The sequence below is a fragment of the Sparus aurata genome, chromosome 9 (assembly GCF_900880675.1).
Source record: "Sparus aurata chromosome 9, fSpaAur1.1, whole genome shotgun sequence".
NCBI lineage: Eukaryota > Metazoa > Chordata > Actinopteri > Spariformes > Sparidae > Sparus > Sparus aurata.
Genome location: NC_044195.1, coordinates 29774754 through 29799495, shown reverse-complemented (window position 1 = coordinate 29799495; position 24742 = coordinate 29774754). Strand labels below are relative to the sequence as shown.

The window sequence follows — 24742 nt, the reverse complement described above, 5'->3', positions numbered from 1 at the left end:
TGAAGCTCTCTCGCAGCATCAGCTCTCATGTAACGAGTTACTCGATTACTTTTGAACTCTTACTTTTTCAGGAATGTTTTGGAGACTTTTCAAGAAGAATGCAGTATTTTATTTTACTTTTTTTAAATTATTATGTTGAGTGGAAATGAGAATTAAAGTGCATGAAACATTTTTACACACGTTTTTTTGCGTCTGAAGTGAATTAATTTCACTTTTCTGGGTTTTAAATGCGACTTTTCTTTATTTATTTTTATTTTTGTTTTTTTTAATAAGTTCAGGCTCAACTCTGACGTGAGACCGTGTCAGCACACTGAGGGCAGCCTTGAAACCGACCGAGGGAAAAAGAGGAAGTTAGGGACTGTCTTTAAAGTGCCCACACCAAACTTCACAGTGTGTATTTAAATCTGCAAAAAACAGACTCCTGCAACAAATACACAATAAACAAACGTATTTATTGATTATGAATGATGTAATAAAGACTTGTTGATTATACGTTATTAATTTATCATGGCTGGGGGCATAAAAACAGATACAGTTCAACTTGTGTGTTTTTATTCATACTTGCAGGATTATATTGTCTTCTTCTAGACTATTAAAAGTGCAATATGTAAGAATTTGAGATTAACACATAAACATTAGCATCAGAATGTGAAGAAGTGAGAGTTTTGGTGTTTTATTAAAGACGTCTATGTGCTGCGTTGCTGCATTCTCCCAAAATACCACCCCAAGCTTCCAGTTTGACCGCTAGCTGCGCAGCTAACTCTGCTACCAAGTTAGCAGTTAATCTGGAGATCTGCTGCCCCCTACTTGTTCGGAGGTATAAATTGGCGATGTGGACAATTCACACATGTTGCACCTTTAACTTTTAGCTACGTTGTCCATGCAAATAAAGGTAGGCTATCTATCTCGAGGTCAAATCCCTTGTAATGTGTACATATATTTGGCCGATTAAGATGATTAAGCTTACAATTAAACAACCAGAATATGCATGAATGCAGGTTTAACAAACCTGGAAAAGTCCCCTCAAAAGAAATATCTTACATCTTAGATGAAAAAGAGAAAGTCAAGAAAGTATTTTTTTTATATTTCTACAATATTCTCCGACCAGTTTGTGTTGTTTTGTGTGTGTCTTTATAAAAATCGGATTGTTTTCTATCTCTGTATTAATCCGAGAAGGGAATTTAGTCCTGATTTCAGCTTTCTGCTCATATTTGCAGAATAAAATCAAGTCACAGAAGAAGCTGGTGTGTGAGTGAAGTCGTAATTCATCTGGTCACTGCTAGATGGTGCTGACGGCAAAACAAATCTCTTCAGTGTCCACGTAGTAGAAAATAACTTTTAATTCACATGTGATCGTTTTTATTCAAACGGAAGGCACATTCCTGTCATGGTTATTCTAATACAGAGCCAAAGAAAAGTATATTTTGTTGCATATTTCGTACTTTATACAAACCAGCTCAATCAGACTTTAGCTGACTCTAGCTAGACAAGTGAGATCGAACAATAAGAAACAAGAGTATATTATGTTAACGCATCTCTCACATGCACCTTTTAGAAATAAACCTCTCATCCAAATGTTAAATGTAAAGATGGTTGATATCACAATATACAATGGTTTCCTCATCAACCGTTGTGACTAAAAAAGACACAAAGCACTTAAAAAAGGTGCCAGAAAAAAAGTCTACTTTTTATTATGAGCTTGATTAAAGTTATATACAGGTTGGCACACAGCATTAATACAGAGTATTGTCAGCTGGACTTCAGAGGATGTCGACCCGAGCGAAGGACTGATCCGTGCCCAGGTTGTTCTCCACAAACACCTCGTACTTCCCGGCGTCGGACAGCTTTGCATTTTTGATGGTCAGGATCGTGTTGGTGTCGCCGATATCGAAGAATACCCTGAAAGAAATTTGTAGCACCTTCATCAGCACAATTTATTACAAATGTTTTTTTCTTAGAACTATTAAGTAAAACAGCATTCCACCTGTCGTCTTCCTCAATGTCGTCTCCATCTTTGAGCCAGGCGACGTCAGGAGGAGGCTCCCCGCTGATTTCAGCCTTCAGCACCGCCGTTGTTCCTCTCTTGGCCTTGAGGTTGTCTGGGCCTTTGGAAACCTTAGCAGGGACTGTGAGAACATGATGCAAACACTCCATCAACCTGTCAAGCAATACTGGATATTGGCTCAAAGATAGAGATCTATGAGACAGACACTTAAAACCAGAGCAGACATTAGTGTGAAGTCATTTCTAGTGTCCACAGGTGAAGTATAGAAACAAGAGCTGCACACCTTCCACTAGAATACAAGCAGATCCTCGCGTTTCTCCAAATGGGTTTTTAATGGTAACGCTGTATTTTCCCAGATCGGCCAGAACCCCGTCTCGAACCACAAGCGCCACGAAATCTGGGTCCTCGAACACGTAGCGGTACTTGGGGCCGTCCTTCAGCTCTTTGCCGTCCTTGTACCAGACGATGAAAGGGTCGGGGAAGGCGCTGACTCTGCACTCCAGCTTTGCGGCGCTGCCCTCGACGAGAACCACGTCTTTGAGATCCTGCAGGATCTTCGGAGGGCCTTTCTCCCTCAGCTCTGTTCGCGACCTAAATGAGAAACACAAGAGTGTATGAACTCACTAGATAGGCATTTTATACAGAAACACACTCAGAATGCTTCAAATAATCAAGATTATCAAAAGTCAAAACAAATATAATTCAGAAGGTGATTCAGAAGGCTACCAAGGCAGTGATGGCCTTTCAGAATTTGTTTGAAACTACTGGAGGTTTTTGATGAGTTTCCATGGCACTTTGTAACACCTGCAGATATTTTCAGTTTTGCTACAGGACAATTTCCAGCTGTGTTTGTGATGACAAAAAGGTTCAGCATGTCCGTGACACGCTGGACCAGAGACACACATTGACAACATTTATTGTGCCGACTGGGTTGGTTTAAAAGCCTTCTGTCATCAAGAGGGATGAAGTTTTGTTTTAGTTTAGAGATTCTAATGCAGAAAAATATGCTCAGATTAATTTATAATCATCAAATTTCCAGCGAACTTTACTGTTTTAGTGCACTGATGTCACTTTTGAAATATTCTGCCTGCGTTTCATTAACTGCATTAGAGGGACTCTTGCAGGGTTATGCTGGAAGTTATTATTCCCTCTACTCCTCTCAAAAGGCAACTGAATCATAAGAACACGCTGGACATTTTGGTACCTGTGGCCTCGATATGATGCTTGGATTCGGATGGCAGCCTCTTGGACCTGAGGATCACTGATGTTCAGAGAGCACCCAGGAGGGGGTGCAGCCTTCGCTTTGGACATCTGCAGTGGTCAGAACAGTTTAGTTAAAGAAGGAACCTGGAAATAAGCTAAAATGCTAAATGTTAGCTAAATGTTTTTTTAATGTCCAGAAGGCCCTTTTCACCGCAGACACTTTGACTTGCAATAGAAGGAAAAGCACAGGTGTTGCTTGCTCTATTCTAACGCCCCAATAAGACGTGACAGTGTGAAAGTGAGACAGCATGAATGGTACCAGGACCCTGAAATGGAATCAGTAACATAAAATCTAGTAATTGAATTAGTAATTGTCACCTGTACTTTTTCTACTGTGAAATGTAAACATTTCCCCGGTGGAAAAAGTCCATATTAATGTTTTATTTCTTACCTCGGAGATCCTCTTGAAGCTGCACCCTTCAGATCCACTCCAGAGTCAGCAAATGTTAAAGAGTTCATGCTTTATATGTGGAGGTCAGGAGGAGTCTTGTAGGTCCTCCGGGATCAGGGTGGAAAAACCAGACATTCCCTTCCCATTTTGGATATTAGGAAACATCCAACATGACAAGACTGATTGAAGATGTGCAACAAATGTTACAGAGATCCTCTCCGTCCTTATAAAGCCTTCGCATCAAATACTCCTGTGATCTCTCGGAGCAGTTAATAGTCGTGTTCGTGGTTGAAATGTGAGTCATCCCCGGTGAAAATACACGCATAATTATTGGTCGTAGGGGACATTTGGAAGGGAGTGGCCTCAGACTGAACTCAGAACTGTCTCTGTGTGTGTGTTTACATTTGATCTAGTGTCTCATCAAGTCTAATCTTTTGTGTTAATCCGCTTCCAGCGCCTGAGTGAAATTAATCACTTTTAAAACACTGCAAATTCAGAGCAATGTTATAAAAAAGTACACAGAAGTAATTTTGCAATATATAAGAATCAACCACTTGGAAAATTCATGCTCCCAACAAATAGGGGCACAGAAAATCACCAGATAAACCGCTAATTGTAGCAGCTGTTAGCCAGTTAGCTCAGTTAGTAGTGCAGCTAGCTGTCTGGATTAGGAGTTAGGAGCACTCGGGGAGTGTTGGCCTTGTTTACACTTGCTGGTTAGCATGCTAACAACATCAAAACGGTTTCTGTTACTACTAATAACTGCTAATAACTAACAACTACTGCTATTACACTTAAAGTAATACATTTTATATATTTCCCCTTTAAGTATCAGACATTAAAATATAAAAAGTAAGCATCAAAAGTGCATTTAAATGTAAACTCTAAAATGTAAAAATATATGTAAATTCAATATTCACATGAATGCATAAACATTTGTATGATTATTTGAATCACTGTTTAATTAATTTGATTCCTGATAAAAATAAATATATTTTTAAACAGCATCATGTTGGCTCTGATGCAACAGAAATTTGACCTTTATTATTTATTTGGCAACTTTAGTTACTAGTTACTTTAAAGTTACTAGTAACTAAAGTTGCCAAATAAATATAGCGGAGTAAAAAAGAACAAGATTGCTTCCAAAATGTGGAAAATGCACTGTGATGGGGCCAAAATTTAAAATGTTTCCACCAGAAAGTGTTAATGAGCCATTTCAAGTTGATTGGTAAGTGTCAGTGCCAAAACTGTTCCTCCAGAAAAGGTTTAGGAGCAATTCCTTCACAGGTGAGCTCATCATTGTCTTTCCATCTTCAACTTCGTGTCTTATTCTATCTCTGGTACAAATTAAGTTACATTTTACTGCAGCAATGTGGAGAAATCTCACCTCAAAATCAACTCCAAAGTGAGTAAACTCTATTATTCTGGACTTTGACAAAGTGTCAGGGCCAAAATTGTTACTCCAGAAAATGTTTAGGAGCATGTTTCGGAGTGAATGGGATGGATCAGAGGTAGAATTTGAAAGTGCCAGGGCCAAAATTGATACTGATACCTCAAAATGTACAGAACTTGAGTAAATATACTTAGTTACATTCCATCACTGGTTATGTAACTAACAATACGTAACCCTGGCAACAAGTTTTCATCCACTGTAAAAACAAACTGCTTCACTGCGTTCATATCTTTGTCATATTTCCTTTATTTGTTCATAGCCTTAACAGCTGTCATGCCTTTTTCCATGCCAGATTCAGAAATTTCACAAAATTAAAAAGCAGAAGCTATAACAAATACAGTCACTCAATAAATAAACATTTTTTTTGCGCAAACACACACACACACACACACACACGAAGCCGTCACATTCATATAATCAAAATAAAGAAGCTTGTCATTTCGTTGAACAAACTTTTTTCTCTGCGTGTCTAATATCCATCACGAGGCACTGCAACACATGCCACAAAATACGGCGTAGGATTTTTTTTTTTTAATACAAAATGCGGAGCGTTCAACCTCTTCTTCAAAACCCTGTTTGTTTTTCATCTCGTACGACTAAAGAACAAAAATATATTGCACAGACGTTGTAGAATTGAATGTTGCATTCTCATGCTGATCTTGCATGTTTTTCATTCAGATTTTTAAAAAAAACAGCTCCCTTCTGTGATCGACTCTGTAAGGAAACTGAGTGAGTCAGAGACGCAGAGCTGCAGGAGAGGGCAGTATTTTAATCTAGCAGTAGCATTAGAATATATAGAAGTAGTAAAATAATTTCATAGAATTACCGACAATCTCTGTCAGTCAATGCACAGGTTGATTTGATGATGATCTTTCTGAGTATCATCTCATCAGCGTCTGATAATGACCTCTTGATGCTTTCTTTTAAAAAATAAATCAGAAACGACACTCGATGTGTGTTAAGTGTGAAAATCCGTACTCGGTATCAACACACGTGACAGTAAAAATGATCAAAACCTGATCAAAAATAATCTGACATTTGTGCAAATGTTTCACATGCTGGTCTTAAAAGTGAAAGAAACAAAGAAGTACAAACTTTTATCTACTGTAAAATAAAGAGGAGAGATCAAACCATCGATGTTAAAGCAAATGTACCAGGAGTGACTCTGAGGATAAACTTCTATATATATCTCATATATAATAAATATATCTGGAAACAGACTAAACTAAATAGTTCTTTATTCATTGTATTAATCTTTTGCATATGAGACCGTGAATAACTTTTCAACACCGTTAAGCCGCTGAGTCGTGTTCTACTTTCAACCAAGGGACAATTTTCAGTATGTGTCCAACCGCAGTCTTCAATCGTGTCATCTAAAAGGAAAGTTAAGAGTTTTATGGGACTTAAAGGAGAACTTCGGTCGATTTAAACATGCAGCTTCATTGCTCAAGCTACCCTTGATTTGCCAGTACCGAAGACGCGAACAAATTTGGTCCAACCATTACAGAGCTCCGTGAACGCAGATTTAGCATTGAACGCTAAAAGCATGGGGTCAGAACTTTACACTGTGTTTTAAGCATCTTAACATGCTCCACATCTCACACCAAAAGTTATGCAACATCAGCAGACACCTTAGCACACAGCACTGTAGCGTCTATGACACAAACTGAATAAAAAAGTAGTTAAAACAGTGTGTTTGTGCAAGGAGCTACTTCCCTGTTTGTTGACATCGGCGTCTTCCGGTAGCTAGACCAAACTAGTCAATCCGTCGTGTGTGTACTTACTCCCTCACTGGCGGAGACGGAAACGTAATCCAGCATTTTCGTGTTTATGTTCATAATGTACATGTCCATGTTACAGCCTGTCATGAGCCATGAGCCTTACAATAGCCTGTTAAGCCTGTTAAGTGCACACTCGATGGATATGCTAGTTTGGTCTAGCTACCGGAACACACGGATGTCAACAAACAGGTAAGTAGCTGCTTGCACAAACACACTGTTTTAACTACTTTTTTATTCATTTTGAGTCATACACGCTACAGTGCTGTGTGCTAAGGTGTCTGCTGATGTTGCATAACTTTTGGTGTGAGATGTGGAGCATGTTAAGACGCTTAAAACACAGTGTAAAGTTCTGACCCCATGCTGTTAGCGTTCAATGCTAAATCTGCGTTCACGGAGCTCTGTAATGGCTGGACCAAATTTGTTCGCGTCTTCGGTACTGGCAAGTCAAGGGTAGCTTGAGCAATGAAGCTGCATGTTTAAATCGACCGAAGTTCTCCTTTAAACCAGAGAGATGATGAACAAATACCTATTTTAATTTCAGTTATTTTATCGATTGATTAAAACCCTGTTTGGACAGGACTGGTATTACCAGGCAGACAAAATGATCACCTCACGTTTGTGTTTTGTGAGAAGCATTTACTCTGATTTACTGACATTATCTCCTGGATATGATGTCGAGGCTTCTTACACTGAAGTGTTTGTTCCTTAGCAACCACATTATAAACACGGTTAAGAGTTGATTTGCCAATTTTCTGCATGTGTTTGAAGCACAAATACACATTTGCAGCTCATTTAAATCAAGCAAAAGATGCTTTATAGCTGTGCTCTTCCTCCAAGCCTTCTCTGCCACGCATTTTAAATGTCAATATTGCCAATTTCACAGTGCGGCTGTTTACTGCTGCTCATATATTACGAGCTGAGATCAAATTTCTTACTTCAGATGTTTTAAAAATACAACCCTTAATCACAGAGATGCCGATTAATAGAGGCTAACATGACTTTGGTGTTTGGTGAAATGTGGTATTACCGACATGGCAGATTTACAAGGGATTAAGATCACAGATTTAATCACAGATTAAGATTAAGACGTCTGCAATTATTTAAAAATGACCAGAGCTCCCCAGGTAATACGAGTCCTGTGTGAACAGGGCTCGAGAGGTACAAACCTAAATTTGTCTCATCTCATACAGAAAATGGAGTTTGAGCGTCTCTTATTTACAAATTAAGATTTTAACATTCATGATTTAATGTTCTGTACAGTCTGCAGGGGCAACAATCTTGCATATATATTAATTTCTGTGAACAGTTTCCTGTGAGCTTCCTGTGATGCTAATTTTAACCATTTTAAATCTTACTTCACTTTGTTTATAAAAAAAGTTCTGCAATTTAATCATTTATATAAACCAAATGAAGCAAAACCTTTTCTTCAGAGCTGTTAGCAAGTGAAAATTACAGCTAAAATAAGAACTAACACACTCAGTAACGTCTCAATAAACATCCTTTTATCAATGAATTAAAGAGGCTGTTTTTTTTTTTTTAATGCTGACTACTGCTGACTGGTTAAGGGCACTTGGGGGCACCCCGGGATCACCAGTGGGTTTCTAAAGGGATTCATTTCACCACTGACCCCCCTGGATAATCTAACATTTAATGACCGACTGACTCAGCACACTTGTAAATCTCATTTTCATAACATCTAACAGGCTAATCACGCTGGATCCTTTACACCGGGCTGAGCGGAGGAGTTTCGTTTACCTGGAAGCCAATGTGTTGGTTTGTTAGCTTATTTGTGCTGAAGGAACTAGCGCCCGCCAAGCAGCTATCACGGAGCCAGTTGTGCTGTCAACATCGTTTCTTGGAGCAGAAACGACGGCCTAAAAAACAATCAATTCCCCTTCTGAGAATGAGAGAATCATTACTATCCTATTCAGTAACGCTAGGGAAGAAATTTGCGCTGATTGTAAGAGTGCTTTTTCTAGTAGCCCTTGTAGAGAATCCTCCGATGTTTCCCCTGAACTCAAAAAAACTCAAAACAAAGAAAGGAACGGGAACTGCTACAATCCTGACAATCACTGAGATGCTACAGCAGTATAAAAACTCAGGTACTGTAGCACGACTAACTGCTTTAACTCTTACGTTTACGGAGAGAAATACGTAGCATTCAAGGCTGGCCTTCGTCAAGGACACAGAACTAGACATCATCGAATGTAAATCTGGTCCAGGAACAGGTGACTGTGATTGTATAGACTGATTTAGTAGAGGTGTAGCAATCGGTTAAAAGCACTCTTTGTTTTGAAAATGTGCTAAATATTCATTATCTTGGAACCTTGTTGACAACTTGGATGAAACAGTAATTTTTAGGCCTTTCATGGTATTCACTTGTGTCCCCTCTCATGACTGAAGAGGTGACGGTAAGAAAGGAAGTCATTTATCCAAAACGTATGCAAAGTTACAAACCTTGAGGTACTAACTAGAAGACAACATCCCGCCTCGTATGAACAAAGGTCCACCGTATAAAAAAAAAATGCACTCAGGCTCTTGTAAGTAAGAGTTCCCTTCGGTGTGAAAGAATTCTTTTTTCGATTCTCTTTCAGAACCAGAAAAGAAAAAGACGTCTCTGTAGATCACAGCCGCTGCTGGTTTCTTGAGTTTCTCTTTTTCTTCCGACCAAGTTCAACAACTCAAACCTGAAGGGACCACCTCAACGTCTCGTCCTACAGTCCCGCCAACCGACGTGTGGAAGCCTGTGTTCACTGGGTGACAGGTGTGGTGGGTGAAGTGGGCACATTCGGCGTGGCGGGGCTGGTGGGCGTTTGCGGCGAGCTCTGGTAGGACCGCAGGAGAACTTTGTGCTTGGTGGCCACCACCTCCCGCCTGCGCTGCTGTTCGGCCAAGAAATCCTTGAGACGCGTGGTTGTAAAGGTGAGAGTCTGCCTACGGAGGCGCATCAGGTAGGCATCTTGAAGCCAGGAGTTATTGAAGCAGTCCTTAATGGAGGGACGGGCCCTGTTGAAGACCAGACAAGGAGGATTTTAGAGAAATGTAGATGTTGTGGTAATGGGACGGTGCTGTGGTCGTGTTTTGCTTGAACTACTGGCCACGCTGCCCTCCACGACGGGGTAATACTATCGGATCAATACTTCTGTAAGTACAAAGTGGTATTATGACAGGACAGGCTAGCTGGTTAGCATGCTAACTTCAGTGGATATCTCAGCAACACGATACACAGATGTCTTGAAATCACGTCAAAACTTTCTCTTCACATTTCTTTACATTCTGTTGATGATATTATATATACATAGTCTTTTTTTATGTTTCAAAATAACATGAGAAATTCTAACTGAACAGGATCAATGTTACCATCTTACCATGGGTAGCTACAGAGGATCTTTTTAAGAAACAGAGAGGCACTTTGGGACACATTCTGGTAGAGTTTAGAGAGGTCAAACTTTGCCGCCTGGATCCTGGCTTCAGTCTCCTGAGGATCAATTTCAATGAAAGGCGACCTGCCGCTCAACCTGGAGAGACCCGGGAGAAGATTTGAAACTCACAAAAGATCCCTCAAAACATCAATGCACGATAATATCTGGGAAGGTTTGTTAGGTTAGTCGTGAATTCATTCAATATTACAAGAGCAGCGGGATGTCTATGACATGTAAAATCACAGCATAAGGAAAATACCTGAAATCTGAAATGCAAATGCAGCAGACAAATTGCTCAATCATAAGCGTCATTTCACATAACGAACACTGTTACGTTGCCATTTAAAGAGGGCTTGCTGGGTGGAAGCTGTGAAGGCAGAACTCACATGATGAAAGTTAGTACGCCCACGCTCCAGATGTCAGCTGGAGGGCCAACAACGTCCCCTTTCAACATCTCCGGAGCTGCAAGGAGAAGAAAGGAAAAAAAATGCACAGCCTTCATTGTTTCATACGGAACTCTGAAAATGCTCTTTGTAACAACATAAACAACAGTTTATTATTAATTATCTGTGAGGGTACGTGTGTGTTTTTTGTTTTTTTTTAATGTGTGAATGCCTAGTTTTAGTTTGATTGTAACTCTCCTGTGTTTCAGTTGCTGGTGGACGCCCACAAAGAGAACAGTTACATAAACCATCGATATCAGCAAATAATATGAGAAGATCTGTATCAATACAGTAAATCAACAAGGACTAAGATCTTCCGGTTGCGCTCCATAAAGTGTGCTTTGTTTCATTTTCTTTGTAATGTAATAGCAAAGTAAAGACCACTGGAATGGAGCGTAGCATAAACTAAAATTACAGGCTGTGATTTCTCTGAGGGACTTTAATTTGTCTTTAATATTTCTTATAACACTTGTGATTGTTTAAAGAAATATGTGAGAATTGGCCACCTGTCAGGTTCAAAGTCTGTTAACTGTAGATGCCTAATAGTGCTCCTATTATCTGACTGCGTGTTGGTGTTCTACTATTGGACTATGCGTTAAACTAAAAATCGTACCTTTTGCTCCTTTAATTTAGTGTCTGAGTCACAATTAAGCTTGTCTTAATCTTGTGTGTGTTTCATCGGGTCCTTGTAAAATAGCTCTTGGCGTTAATAAGACTTGCTGAGTAAATAAAGTTTAGGTAACTCACTGACTGAACTAAATAGGGGAATGATAGCAACTTGATTTTCTTGTCACAGCTTGTTGTCTGAATTGCCATTGTGAGGCTAATATGGCTAATGTGTGATTTTACATCTAGCAGATACTGATGCTGTCGTGTTTCCATCCACCCGGTCAATATCAGTGCCGTAAATCGCTCTCCTTTCAGCTCTGTTTTGGTCTCTAAACCAACTCTAAAAGGAAATATCAGGCTCTTAAGATGCTAAATGCTCACATTTGGTGCAGGGCGGGTAGCTTACAGTCGGCTCATTAGGGATTATTCTGTGTGATCAGAAACACCACTGATGAGAGCCCTGAACTGATTAAAATCTATAAAGCTGCAGGCCATAAAACTACAATAATGAGCTGAAAGACAGCAAAAAGCTGCAGTCGGGTGATCATTTTTACATCACACGCAGTGATTCGATCAGTTGTTCGCATAAAAAAAATTGATTAGAGCAGCTTTCATTTTGAATTCCCAGCAGTTTGTGGAGAACAGGACTCTTACACATGTACTCCAGTGTTCCAATAGGGGGGCTGAACTGCTTGAGGAAGAGTGGGTTGTAGGTCTGAGCGCTGCCAAAATCAATGATCTTGATGACGTTCATGTAGGTGACGATGACGTTCTCTGGCTTGATGTCCAGGTGGAGGATGCGCCGGGTATGGAGGTAATCCAGACCCTGGAGGATCTGCACAATGTAGGTCACCACGTCATCCTCGGAGTAACGGAACCTGAAACGCACCAGGAAATGAATTCAGCTCGAGGAGGAATATTTTAAGGCTGTGTTGACAGGAAACCGAGCAATGATTTTGACCACCCGGGCTTCACCTGTCTATGAGGCTGAAGAGCAGCTCCTTCCCGCTGCAGTACTCGGAGATGAGCACCAGGTAGCGCGGCGTGACGTACGCTTCGTGCAGAGCCATGATCCTTTCATGATGAAGAGACTTGAGGATGTCGTACTCCTGAAGCACATCCTGTTTGCTGTCTGCCTCATACGGGACAATCTTGGCCATGAAGAGGTTGCCCGTGGCGTTCTCTCGGCACTCGCGGATCACACCGAACCGACCCCTGTGTGTGATGAAGAAGAAGTCAATACTTCCTTTGCAAATGCTTAATGTCCATTGAGTTTAATAGTTTTAAAATGTCTTCATTAGAGAGCTATAAACCAGTTAACTGCTCCTGTTAGTTTCTGCTCCTGCTCTCTGACTATCTTATCTTATTTTACACAGATATGGTCATAATAATGGTCGTAAAAAGGATGTGAAATTGCCTATTTTTTCTTTAAAAACATACAGTTTTGTGGGTAATTTAATCGTTACCTTGCTTTCTCATCCATGAAGGTGTAAGGCTTCTGTGGAACTCCCTGGCGCAGAGATCCCTCTCCAGGCTTTCCCAGCGGCGTCCTGCGTCCTGAAGGTGTAACTCGTCCTGACGGTGTGATCCGCCCAGATGGGGTACTCCGGCTGTCCCCTCCCTGCAGCACAGGGGTCAAGCTCTGCACCACCACCACGGGCTGTGTGATGGTCACGGGAGTGACGGGAGGGGTGGTGGTTGTTGGAGTGGAACTGGGTTGGGAAGGTGGAGTAACACGAGAGGTCGTAGTTGGCTTGTACATGGGAACGGATGAAATAGGCTTCCCGATGACAGGTGCCGTTGGCGATACAGGAGAAGGAGGTTTGGTGATTATAGTGGGGAGTGGGATTATTGGACTGTGAGGTTTGGGTGGCACGACAGGTGGAGGCGCCAATTTGGTCTGAGGTTTGCTCATACTGATGCTTAGAGTGGTCTTGGCTTTGGCTGGCGGGGCTTGGACAGCGGGGGTGGTCTGAGCAGGAGCTTGTTCTGGGGCGGGGGCTGAAGTAACGGGCGGGGTAACAGCAGGGCGGGTAGCGTCAACTGGCACTGTGGGTTTGATGGTTACCGGAGACGCAGATTTAGTCACAGATGGAGCAGGAGCAGGAGCAGGAGCAGGAGCTGCGGGAGGAGCAGGCGTTGCTGTAGTGGATTTACTAGGAGCTGGTTTAATGGGAGGCACTTTCATGGATGACATCATCACCACAGGGGCAGGAGGAGTGGTTGCTGGGGCAGTCTTGACCACCACAGGAGCGCTGGATTTAGCTGGTTCTGGAGAGTAAGAACATACCTTAAACACTCGATGTACTGTAAATTTGTGGGGCAAAACAAATACAACAAAAACTACATAATTTGAATCCTTTCTTTCACGTTAGTACATAAAAATCAAATCAATGTACAGTATTTTGTACAGCTTTATCTAAAGGTAACACACAATTATCCAAGAATTTCGTTTATACATACCTGCAGCCTCCAAGCTTATGACCTCTGAGAGGTTGCTGTAGGGGCCCTGGCCAGCTTTGTTGACACAAGCCACCCTAAACCTGAAGGCGCCCCCTGCTGGTAAGTCAACCACATTGTAATAACAGTCTGCCACCCCTGTAGCCACGATCAACCAGTTGGTCTCACCTGGGAAGAAAAAAACATCATCGGTATGTTATTTCAAAGGACAGTTTATAGTATAATGATATCACACTTGCCATATTATACATCAAATACACAAACACACAATTTTTCTAATCCTCAGTCTTATTTTTCACATTTATGGACGTATCAATACTATAAAATAAACATTTTAATTTGGTTGAATGTCGGTTCTACAGTAAGCTGTTGAGGGTTATATAATGTATTTATGTCTGAGGCTGGCAGATCTCATCTTCCGTATATATATCACTACTTCATCTTCACCTGTAGGCCGTGGCCCACATGTTGCCATAGAAACCTTAAGATCTTGTTGCATTATTGATGTGCTCTTGTTGATGATGTGAAGGGATGTGCTGCACAGTGAAACATATGCATACCTACAGTGTATTTCATATATATAGCCTAATCGTGTGTGTGTGTGTGTGTGTGTGTGTGTGTGTGTGTGTGTGTGTGTAGGCACAACGGATTTGGAAGTGATAAATCCTCCCAACGCTTGAAGTAATACCAAAATGCTCAGGGCAACACACAATGTATGGTTTGGACAACCATTATGTGTGGGTCTATGTAACACATTCAGTCAGCGGGGTTCGATCTGAAAAGCATTTTTGGACATCTGATCTATCTCATCTCTTTGAAGCTGGGGATACGCTGTACAATTTGAGTCTGTTTCTGACCTCATTTTTGAGTGGCATGACTCTTTTTTCTTTTGCATCGCCAGGCATTGTTTGCCATGTTGTATACAAAGGGAAGTGAGGGCCAACCAGTCGCTCTGCTCAAGAATTGCCATCGGACGCATTTCTAAGGTGTCAGAAATTTGTGGTCAGCAACAGATTGACCTTTTTTTTCTCACTGCGCCTGCCTAAAGCAGCGAAGACAGTGCCATGGCGACAGGTTGGTCCAGTTATGGTCCTCAGCAAATGCTTCTCTGTAATGTATCTGCCTCCAATAACGACTGATATGAGCACAGACTCAGTTTAAAGGACAACAGCTTCTTTCCCTTTTTTACATGCAGTGTCAGCGCATAAATCATGAGCTTTGGCTTTGTATCGCAGACGATGTAATCGTATAGTATGAGATAGAATTAAACAACAATTCTATAATCGTGCAGTGTATGCCAAGCTTATAAACCTGAATACAACTTTAAATCATTGTTAGTAAACACTGACCCTCTGCTCTCCTCTCCAGAGAGTATGTGCATGGAGCCATTGTGTCTGAAGGCCTCCACAGTACCAAGGCTGTGTTGTTGTACTTCTGAGGTATTTCAGGGGTCCCAGGACGATTGGGAAGACCTGCAAACACAAAATATATCAGTATGACATTCACATCATCCGCCCTTGGGCTCTGGCATGCCCAACAGTTTCTTCCTGGCCAAGACTAGAACATTATTTATTACTCTATTTATTTATAATATATACTGCATATTGCTTCACTGCTTCTCACAGACTGGCATAAAAGTTATATCAGGTCTTACGAGCAAGAGATATTGTGCAGGAGCTGGACACGGTGGCCAGGGGGTTTGTAGCAACACATTCATAGACCCCTGCATCCTTTTTGGTGGTCTGCATGATCATCAGTAGCTGCCGGCCATCGGGGCAGGCGATCATGTTCATCCTGGCGTCAATCTCCAATGGCTTCTTATCTGAGGAAACACACATGCATAAATATCGTCAAAATGATGAATAGGTTTTGATGAATTAGGTTTACAAAGCTTATTATAAATGATGAGGATGAAAAGAAAGTTCTGTCAAGATTACAAATTATTCTGTCCTTTCTTTATACACTTTATGCAACATCTGTTGTCCTGGCACCATATGTTAGTATACAGCGAGATACAATGTAAGCCATCATTATGTGTCCCGAGAATAATTATGTAAATTACTGTAATTAGCAAGTGAAGTAAGTCTGATCATCCATCTGTACGATAATATATGTAATACTGCCTTATTTACATCATTACATCATCCGTACCTTTCATCCAGGTGATGTGTGGGTGGGGACTGCCTGCTGGCAAACAGCTGAGTGTGACTGGATCCCCCTCCAGGAGGACATGATCTCTCAGCTTGATGTGGAATACTGGAGGGAAATCTGGGAGAAAAAGACATTACACCACTTATATCATGTCCACATTATATATTGATGGTTAGAATATAGACTGGAAACAGCAAGCCAGGCCCTGTTTGAATGTAACTTATAGCAGATGTATTAAGGAGAGCTGGATATAGTGTTGAAGCCCTTTTTCATTCTTATGGAAGTTGATCAGTTGCACATGAAGCCAAAAAAATGAAACACTTCCCGTGGTAAAGAAATTACGGGACAAAGACTTGGATGATGTAATTACGGGGTTTGTCTACTATGTCAAATTCGCTTCAAGGCCTTGTGCACTTTCTTGGGGTTTGGGGTTATGTTCCAGACTATTTCTTGAGTAGGAGCAACCACTTCCCGAAGTATAAGCTGGTTAGCTGGCAACCTTATGGTGATGAAGGAAGCAAGCCCTGCTAGCCGTGTCTGCTCCTTCTGCTAAGCTAAGCTAACCGGCTGCTGGCTTTTGCCTCAAATCTAACGGACTAATATGAATCTGGTCTTCTTATCTAACTCTCGATGAAAGACAATTCATCATAACTCCAAAAATCTTGTAACCGTGCCATTGACAATGTGCAATCACAGCTTCTTCATATACTGTACGCTCTGGCGTGACTTACCAGAAGCCAGTTTGGAGTACTGGCGTGAACGTAGGGAACTACTGTCTCGAGAGATTGCTGTTGGTATGTCAGGCTGTGATACTGTCTTGTCTCGTCTCCCTCTGGTCAGACCCCATCGATCCCAGCGGGATCTGCGCTCAGCCTCCACACCTTTGTAAGCGAGAAAATCAACCAATCCACAAATCAATAATCATGCATTTAATATTGATAGTTTTTTATAGTCAAATGTGGAGTCAAATTCAACAAGATGTGCAATCAATTTCTTCATACCCTTTGATGTGTCGGACTTGAGGCTGGACATAGAGTCTAGAGACTCTGTTGAGGCACCATTGCTAGCCTGAGATGCTAGCTGGTTCTGAGGAACACTGGGAACCTTTGGACCACGGTTCTCGGATGCAGAACGGCGAAGCATGGAAAGAATGGGTGTCCTCTTTGTGTCTTTGTCCTGTGATGCTTTCCTTTCCTCTGAGAAGCTGCGAATTCTTGTGGAGATACCAGCCACTGTTGATTCAATCTTTCTGCGCATTGCAAAGACTGGCGACTCATTAGGTTTCTTGAGCTCCTTTTCATCTTGTTCCACCACTGCATCGCCGCCACCATCCATGCGGTTCATCTCCACTTCCTTCTTTTCCTGTGAACCTCTTTGGCCGAGGGTCCATGAAAGCCTACGTCTCGAAGCAAATGAATCATCATCTTTGGTCGTGTCCTCCTTGCGCTCAGCAGATGGAGTTCTCTTCAGGCGCAAAGAGAGCCTTCTCATAAAACCTTGGTCCTTTTGAGCTTCACGAAGGTCCTGGACAGACTTTGATTTCTCTTCAAGTCTCCTCTGTGATAATTCCAATGGTGCACCAATTGGCCCAGGTCTGTATATCTCCTCACCTGACTCTGTAGAGTCTGCTGGTGCTTTTTCCTCATTCTTTGACCGTGACAGAAATTTCAGACTTCTTGTGAGGGAAGACTCACGTTTTTTGAAGCGAGCCTCAAAGACTTCTTCAGAGCTAATGTCATCAAGGTCCATTCCTGGTGGGAGCTCTTGTTGGGATGCTGAACGTGGGATAGTCCTTGGTGGACTCGGTTCCTTTGTGATCATTTCAGGCGATGCTACCCTGGAGTACACAGCAGGGTGCTCAGTGGTTGATATGATAACTGGCTTTGATGGACCATGTAAGCCAGAGGGCAAGCTGGCAGGTGAGGATGTTGGTAAAACTGTTTCAGTTGATACTGAAGATGCTGAAATGGCTGGAAGCACAACAGGTGTAGAGGGGCCTAAAGATTCTTCACTGACAGGCTGAAGTGAAGGGACCATGATGGTCTGCATAATACTGGCATATGCTGAAGTCCTTCCATCTGGAAGAACAACTCGAGAAGGAAGCGAGGGTGGCACATAAGTTGACACAACATTTTCTGGGGTATGAGAATATTCCTGTGTTGGTTTGACCATAACAGAGCTTGTGGTTATCGTAAAGTCAGAAGACTTAGCAGGCTTATTTACTTCTTCTTCAATCTTTTCCTCAGAAACCCTTTCATTTTCTTTAGCATTTAATTGAGCAACACTGACAAGTCTTTCCCCTTCTTCTTTCATAATCTCTTCCTTTACTTCTTCCTCTTTTTCTCTTTCTTCTTCCTCCATTTTTTCTTCTAGTTTAGAGCTCTGAACTTCAAGAGGAGGTGTAGGAATTCTCTGGCCCATGTACTCTGATTCAATCATTGGTTCTTCTGATATGCTCATATCCTTCTCTGAGAAACCACTTGTGCTCGATCTCTCATCAAAATTACTATCAGTTGTCAGCCCATCCATCTTTTCATTCATAGTCTCATCAGACTTTGTCTCTTTCTCCATAAATGATTCCTCGCTTTCTGTTTTAGTTGGACTTTCCTGCATGATGGAGTCTGGTGTTGGTGGTTTTGGTGAAGGTTCCCTGGGAGTCACTGGACGAGAGTCTAGCTTGGTTTGCTCAGTGAGAGATGACATGGATATAGCCTCCTTGAGTCTTCTCTCTTCTACCTGTGCCAAGGGAATCTCCAATGGAGCTCCCAACCGGCGGTGTAAAGGTATGGGTTCTGAATCACCCTGACTGAATGATGCAGTTTTACGCAAAACTTTGGGTTTTGGAACTTCGTCCCTTGCTGAATCACTTGATGCGGCTCTGGTAAGTGGTGGTGGGCCCAAACGAGCAGTACGAGAGTAGCGATCTGAGGATATCGCACGATTTTCGTCTCCCATTCCTAATGTTTCCAACAGGGGTCCTCTCAGTCCACTCATCTTCTTGTCCGCAGAGCCACCACGGAGTAGTCGCTGCCTCATCAGCTCCAGTTTCAGAGCATAGTCTTCTTGACTCATCTTGGCAGTTCCTGGGCTGGTGCTCCTCCTCGGTAGTTCCATAGAGACAGCTTTCTTGAGAACTCTCCTGCCATCCTCTTGGTTTCCTTCTTCAGGGCCCTCCTCAGGTGTAATCCGGAGTAGCAATGCACTGTCCGCTGAGCCACCACGTCTTAGCTCTCCTCTTCGCCGTCCACCCTCTGGTTTGTCTGACTCCATGCTTGAACCCCTTCTCAGGGGTTTTCTAGTCATCTCTGACTTTTGCGGTAATTCACCAGGTGATTCTTCATCTGAGGAACCCTTGTCATTGTCCTGTGATGACCTTTTCCGCACACGGCTTTTACCTGTTAATTCAACCCCCTCTTTTTCTGTTTGTTTTGGATCACAATCCATCGCCTCCTGGACTTGAACAGGAGATCCAGACCATTTACTTGTTCCATCCTGCTTTCCTGTTTCTTGCTCACTTGTCTGGATGTCATTCAGCGACTTCCTTGATCCAGAGAATTCCATGTTAAGCGGCATTGGAATAAATGGCAATTCATCAATGTCTTCATCAGAATCAGAGGATGATGATGGCAAAGGTGAACCTTCTTTGAGGTGCCTGGGAACCGCAATGGAGATATGGCTGGACGAATCGTTAAGCAACTCAGGTATGGACCTCATGACCATCTTTGATTTGTAGCTGATCAGTGAACGCTGTGAAAAATGGGACATTAAATACCATTAAAAAGTGGAAAAACATGGCCATTTCAGAATCTGCAGGCATTAAGGAATAATGCTTTGTAGAAAGACCCCAAATAGTAAATATAACATCCCTTACCTGCCATTTTCTGCGAGATACAAACTTCTTCAAGGCCTCTGTATTTATGGCCTTCCCCTTGCTAAGTGTCTGTAAAGAAATAAAGAATGGGCCCTTGCTCAGTATTGTAAGTGGAAATGAATACAGAAAGAGGTTATTAATGGTTATCAGTGTAGCGTGAAGTGCCACTGGCCTCATCTTACCTTGAACCAAGGGTGTCGGAGACAGTCCTGAGTATCAGGTCTCCTAGAGAGACATTACGAAATATTTCAGTTTGGCAGGTTCATAAACATTTGTTACAATATATGGCTTAATAAACTACACTGTCTTAACAAACTCTAAATGAAAAGCACCAGAGGAAGACAGTATGTGAGTTGCAGACAGGGACTAGAAAATGATATAAACACCAGATGTCCATTTGATAAGCATCTAATATTCAGACAAAATAATGAACAGGAGCGACTTTGTCTTTTGACATGCTTGTTCAGGATTCTCACCTCTATGCAGTTAGAACATTTTATGTAAAGTTTACGGAAATGTGTTAAAATAAGACACTGTTATCCATCAAATTAAGAATCGCGTCAAATATCATTGACTGAAAATATTTCCCCTGTGTATTATTCAGCATATTTATAACTAAATTCCTTAACCCATTTGTGCCCAGATTTTTTCCAGATTTATAAGGCATATCATTTTATCAGTTGAGTCCCTCTGAATCATGTTATGTATTTATTTTTTCCATTTTGTACTTAGTTTTGAAGAAAATAGCATTTTTATGACTGGCAACAATTGTTGCCAGTGGGCACACAGCTTGTCACTAGGTCAAATGTCACGTAATAATAACATAGAAATAATAATAATAATAATAATAATAATGATAATAATAATAATAATAATAATAATAATAATAATAATAATAATAATAATAATAATATAGTAATAACAGAATAATAATATAGTCATAATGAATAATAACAAAAAGATGGAGGGGGTGGGGGGTGTAAAACTAAAAATATATATATAAAACTGTACATGGATACCAATGGATATTACCATCCCAGGAAGGTAGCTAATGATCATGGTTCAAACCTTGGTTCCCCCTGTATAAAATTCAAAACAAACAATTTGAACTAGTTTCTTTATTTAAAATAACCTTTTTATCAGATATACATCTCAGCAGTGGCGTGCACAGACTTTTCAAAGGGCAGGGGCGAAAATACAGCGCGTTCTCGCCACTGAAGAGGGCACTTTAGCGTGCGTTTTGGCTCCCAAGAGGGCACTTTTGCCCGCATTCTTGCCACCCAAGAGGGCAGTTTATCACGTTTTAACCAGCCAAGGGGGCAGTTTATTGTGTTTTGCCAAGCAAGAGGACACTTTAGCATGCGTTTTGGCTCCCAAGAGGACACTTTAGTGCTTGTTTTTGCTCCCAAGAGGGCAGTTTAGCGCACATTTTTGCCACCTAAGAGGGCAGTTTATCATGTTTAAACCAGCCAAGGTGGCAGTTTAGTGTGTTTTGCCAAGCAAGAGGGCACTTTAGCATGCGTTTTGGCTCCCAAAAGGGCACTTTAGCACGCGTTTTTCAACAATTGGGCCACAAGGGGGTGGCGACCGCCTAAAAATCCTATAGACACAGGCCTTGAATACCTGTGAATTTATTTAGCTAGGAAGAGTATTCCAAGAGGACTAAAATGAGCCGTTGTACATCATTCTTCAATTTGAAATAAGTTAATTATGAGCAATCCTACAGACAGTGTTTTCCTTTAGTTAGCGACAAGCTATGTGCCCACTGGCAACTTTTGTTGCCACTCACAGAAATAAGCCCATGAACAAAAAAATATTCATCCCAGGTAAAATTTTTTGGGGGAGGGTTACTCTAGAGGCTTAAATGATTAAATAATTATAAACATGTTTGGGGGGAAAATCATAAGAAATTTATGAAAATTGCCTCTTTCCAGGAGGATTTGCATCAACCATGTCTTCAGTCAGAAGTAGCAGGAAGCAGATGATGTCATGTGATAGGAAGCACTTGGAAACAATTTTTTATAAAACAAAACTTTTGTCTAAGTTGTCTACTAGCATATAAGTGGAAAAAGTTGCATAAGTACCTTTGAGATTTTTTATTATGAGTGGAAAATGACAGTGATACACTTCGGCAACAATTGTTGCCAGTGGGGCAAAACGGGTTAATGTACTGTTCGAAATATTAATCATATATCTCTTTCTGTATTTCACACAATAATCAGATTAAACAGACCCTTAAAAGAAAAAAAACATCCAGCAGTATACTCACAGTCTGTCTGCGACCAGCAGCTTTATGATGAACCCTTTGGCTTCTCGGCAAAGCTCAGCAAACATGCTCTCCTCGAAGGCCACATTATAGTTCCTGATGTTCAGTACGGAGCTGCGGTCGTTCTCTCCAGCAAATGGAGAAACTCCTATCAGACTGATAACATAAGGAAATACTTATATTTAGTAGCAAGCTTGGGAATTCTGCCTGAATGGGCAAACATGTCATGAACTGACATTGATTTCAGCATCCTGGGATACGTTTGATCATGAAGAAAATCAATTATTATAATGAGAATGATTTTGCTCACCACAGATATGCAATAACTCCAACTGGCCTGGGAAAACAAAGAAGATGATTAGAAAAAGGTAGTGGGTTAAGACAAAACAAACAAACTCTAATTTCAAGAGGTGCTCTACCAGATGTCTGATGCTTTTGACACAGGGGTCTGATTGACAATTTCTGGCGCAACAAATTCTGGTGTGCCATATTTGCAATACTGAGCCTCGTCGGGTGTGAACACCACTGCATTGCCGAAGTCACAGATTCGGATCTGATCACTGTGGGGGTCCGCAATGAGGATGTTATCAGGCTTAGGAGAGAATAAGAATAATATATTTTGTTATTCTTTCTGCCATCAGAAAAACAGTGAAAAACAGTACCAGTGCACATTTTTGAAGATTCCTTTTTTTAATATAAAGTCTTTACATGAAACAACGACAGTGAGTGTGGATCTATGAGAACCTACCTTAATGTCCAGGTGTATGATGCTGAGATGATGAAGGTAATCCAGTCCCTCAAGCAGTTGTCTTATACATGAACGTACCTGGTGATCCCAGAACACAAATGTGCCAGTATAGCTGTTATTTATTAGCGCTTTTAAAATGACATACATCTGATTACTAGATCTTAGTTTAAGATTTGCTGTTCAGTCAAGAAAAAGGACTTACGTCAGACTCCATTATTGTAGATTTCTTTGTAAATCTGTCAAGCAGCTCCTCGTGGCATCTTTAAAGATGAATTAAGGCTTAACAGTATGTATGCATGGTTATTCCACTTTTAACAAGAGAGTATATTTTAATGAAAAGCTTTTCAGAACAACACAGGGCGAGAGGTGACACTAAAAAAACATTTTAATTGAGATCAATTCACTTACTTTCAAAGGCTAATTGTGCACTCTGCAGCACAGTACTCTTTGTTCTAACTGCATAATAAGGATACAATTCAGTGATGATAATGACTGCGTTCTTTTTCTCAAAGGCGTCATGGAAGTAAAGGACTCTCTCGTGGTCCAGCTTGGAAAGCAGGTTCATCTCTCTCAGAGCAGATGCCTTCTTCTTGGCCCGTGTGGTTATAAACTTTGCGGCATAGTCCATTTTGCCCACCTTCTGCGTCACACGTTTTATATAGGAAAACGCACCTCTGGAGGAGAAAGAAAACTTCATTTTTACCTTGGCTTAACTTGACTAAAGACTTAAATCTGAAATAATTTTCCATCTTTACAGAATAGCAAGATGAGAAATTTCTAGTGCATCAAAATACGGGACGAAATGTGGGCTTAAAAATCGCTCACCTTTTAATTTCTTTGTGGATGTCATAGTGGTCAGTCAGTCTGCGCATTTTCCTTAGAATAGTCTGCTCATCTTCCATTGGATCCTCTTTAACTTTAGCTGCAGTAATGAGTTTTTTAATTGGATACAGGGAAATGCACATCTAATCACACAAAAGAGTTATTGTTCCTTCACTTCAAGAGATTGTTATACTTTGTAGCTTTTTTTGTTGACCTCTTACCTTCATGAACGGTGAGTTCAGCTTTACAGGACACAGATCCTGCCAAGTTCCTAGCAGTGCAGGTGTAAACACCGGAGTCTTCCGGACGAGCGTTTAGGACCACCAGGGAGCATTCATTATCATCATACACAAACGTGTAATGGCTGCTCTCCGACAGCAGGATGTCATTCTGAAAGCAAACGCTGTAAGTTTCAGCAACGGCTCTTTGAAAATGTATAACAAAAAATGATCTACGTGGCTACGTTTCGATTTGAAAAGGTTAAAAATGGATAAAAACCTTAAACCACAGTATGTCGGGAACGGGTTTGCCCTCCACAACCACAGCAAAGCGAGGGGTCTCCCCAGTACAGACATCCAAGTCCTCCATGATAGTTTCAAACGTTGGTGGAGCTGTGAACGAATTTGCAAAGGTAAAATACCAAATTTCATCATGTTTGGATGGATAAACAATTAATAAATGAATCTACTGCCTACCTGCTATCTCCACATTGAAGGTGCAGCTGTCACTGCCATACTTGTTGGAGGCCAGAAACATCATCTCGCCGATGTCAGCACTCTTCACTTTGAGCAGCTTGAGCGTGTGCTGGTCGTCATCTGGCATTGTCATCTCGTACAGGCCTGGCTTGCTGGACAGAACGGTTCCCCTCCTGCGGAAAAGTATTTATATTGTAAACAAGGATAAATAAACTGTCGATAGGAGAGCAGTGGAGGTTTGGCTCTTGCTCGAGTGTTGAGTGGGGGTACAATGATAGACCTTGTGTCACTATCCTGGAATCTATGATAATCTTTGATAATCGCTTGGGATTAAACAGCTGCCTGTTTGCACTGTCATACTG

At 41.3% G+C, this 24742-nt stretch overlaps 2 protein-coding genes across 3 annotated transcripts in view; both read right to left on the bottom strand.

Annotated features, from left to right (window-relative positions):
* Window positions 1-1675: 1675 nt before the first annotated feature.
* LOC115588389 (CAVP-target protein) lies at window positions 1676-3959 on the bottom strand. The gene is made up of 5 exons (XM_030429001.1): window positions 3660-3959; window positions 3210-3316; window positions 2289-2596; window positions 1985-2126; window positions 1676-1899 (listed from the first exon to the last, which is right to left on the bottom strand). Exons 2-5 carry the CDS (start codon window positions 3314-3316, stop codon window positions 1761-1763), a joined length of 696 nt encoding a protein of 231 aa, XP_030284861.1. The 5' UTR covers window positions 3660-3959; the 3' UTR covers window positions 1676-1760.
* A 3432-nt stretch (window positions 3960-7391) lies between these two features.
* spegb (striated muscle enriched protein kinase b) overlaps window positions 7392-24742 on the bottom strand; it is a 37679-nt gene continuing 20328 nt past the window's right edge. For both annotated transcript variants that reach the window (XM_030428477.1, XM_030428478.1), the window contains exons 18-41: window positions 24381-24553; window positions 24184-24296; window positions 23907-24075; window positions 23689-23785; window positions 23337-23537; window positions 23066-23123; window positions 22864-22941; window positions 22535-22707; window positions 22426-22452; window positions 22119-22271; window positions 20032-20074; window positions 19850-19918; window positions 16980-19725; window positions 16710-16859; window positions 15979-16095; window positions 15482-15649; window positions 15177-15299; window positions 13831-13995; window positions 12834-13638; window positions 12343-12582; window positions 12022-12245; window positions 10702-10777; window positions 10262-10411; window positions 7392-9899 (exon numbers count right to left, since the gene is read on the bottom strand). In XM_030428477.1, coding sequence (XP_030284337.1) covers window positions 9644-9899; window positions 10262-10411; window positions 10702-10777; window positions 12022-12245; window positions 12343-12582; window positions 12834-13638; window positions 13831-13995; window positions 15177-15299; window positions 15482-15649; window positions 15979-16095; window positions 16710-16859; window positions 16980-19725; window positions 19850-19918; window positions 20032-20074; window positions 22119-22271; window positions 22426-22452; window positions 22535-22707; window positions 22864-22941; window positions 23066-23123; window positions 23337-23537; window positions 23689-23785; window positions 23907-24075; window positions 24184-24296; window positions 24381-24553 — 6574 coding nt within the window. In that variant the 3' untranslated portion in view covers window positions 7392-9643. The remainder of the gene's footprint in view (window positions 9900-10261; window positions 10412-10701; window positions 10778-12021; window positions 12246-12342; window positions 12583-12833; window positions 13639-13830; window positions 13996-15176; window positions 15300-15481; window positions 15650-15978; window positions 16096-16709; window positions 16860-16979; window positions 19726-19849; window positions 19919-20031; window positions 20075-22118; window positions 22272-22425; window positions 22453-22534; window positions 22708-22863; window positions 22942-23065; window positions 23124-23336; window positions 23538-23688; window positions 23786-23906; window positions 24076-24183; window positions 24297-24380; window positions 24554-24742) is intronic.

Excerpts from the sequence above, each read along its gene's own strand:
- LOC115588389 (XM_030429001.1), bottom strand. The coding sequence starts at position 3,316 with ATGTCCAAAGCGAAGGCTGCACCCCCTCCTGGGTGCTCTCTGAACATC. Across the intron at positions 2,597-3,209 it reads GCATCATATCGAGGCCACAG|GTCGCGAACAGAGCTGAGGG; the intron begins GTACCAAAATGT and ends TTTCTCATTTAG. Across the intron at positions 1,900-1,984 it reads GACATTGAGGAAGACGACAG|GGTATTCTTCGATATCGGCG; the intron begins GTGGAATGCTGT and ends AATTTCTTTCAG.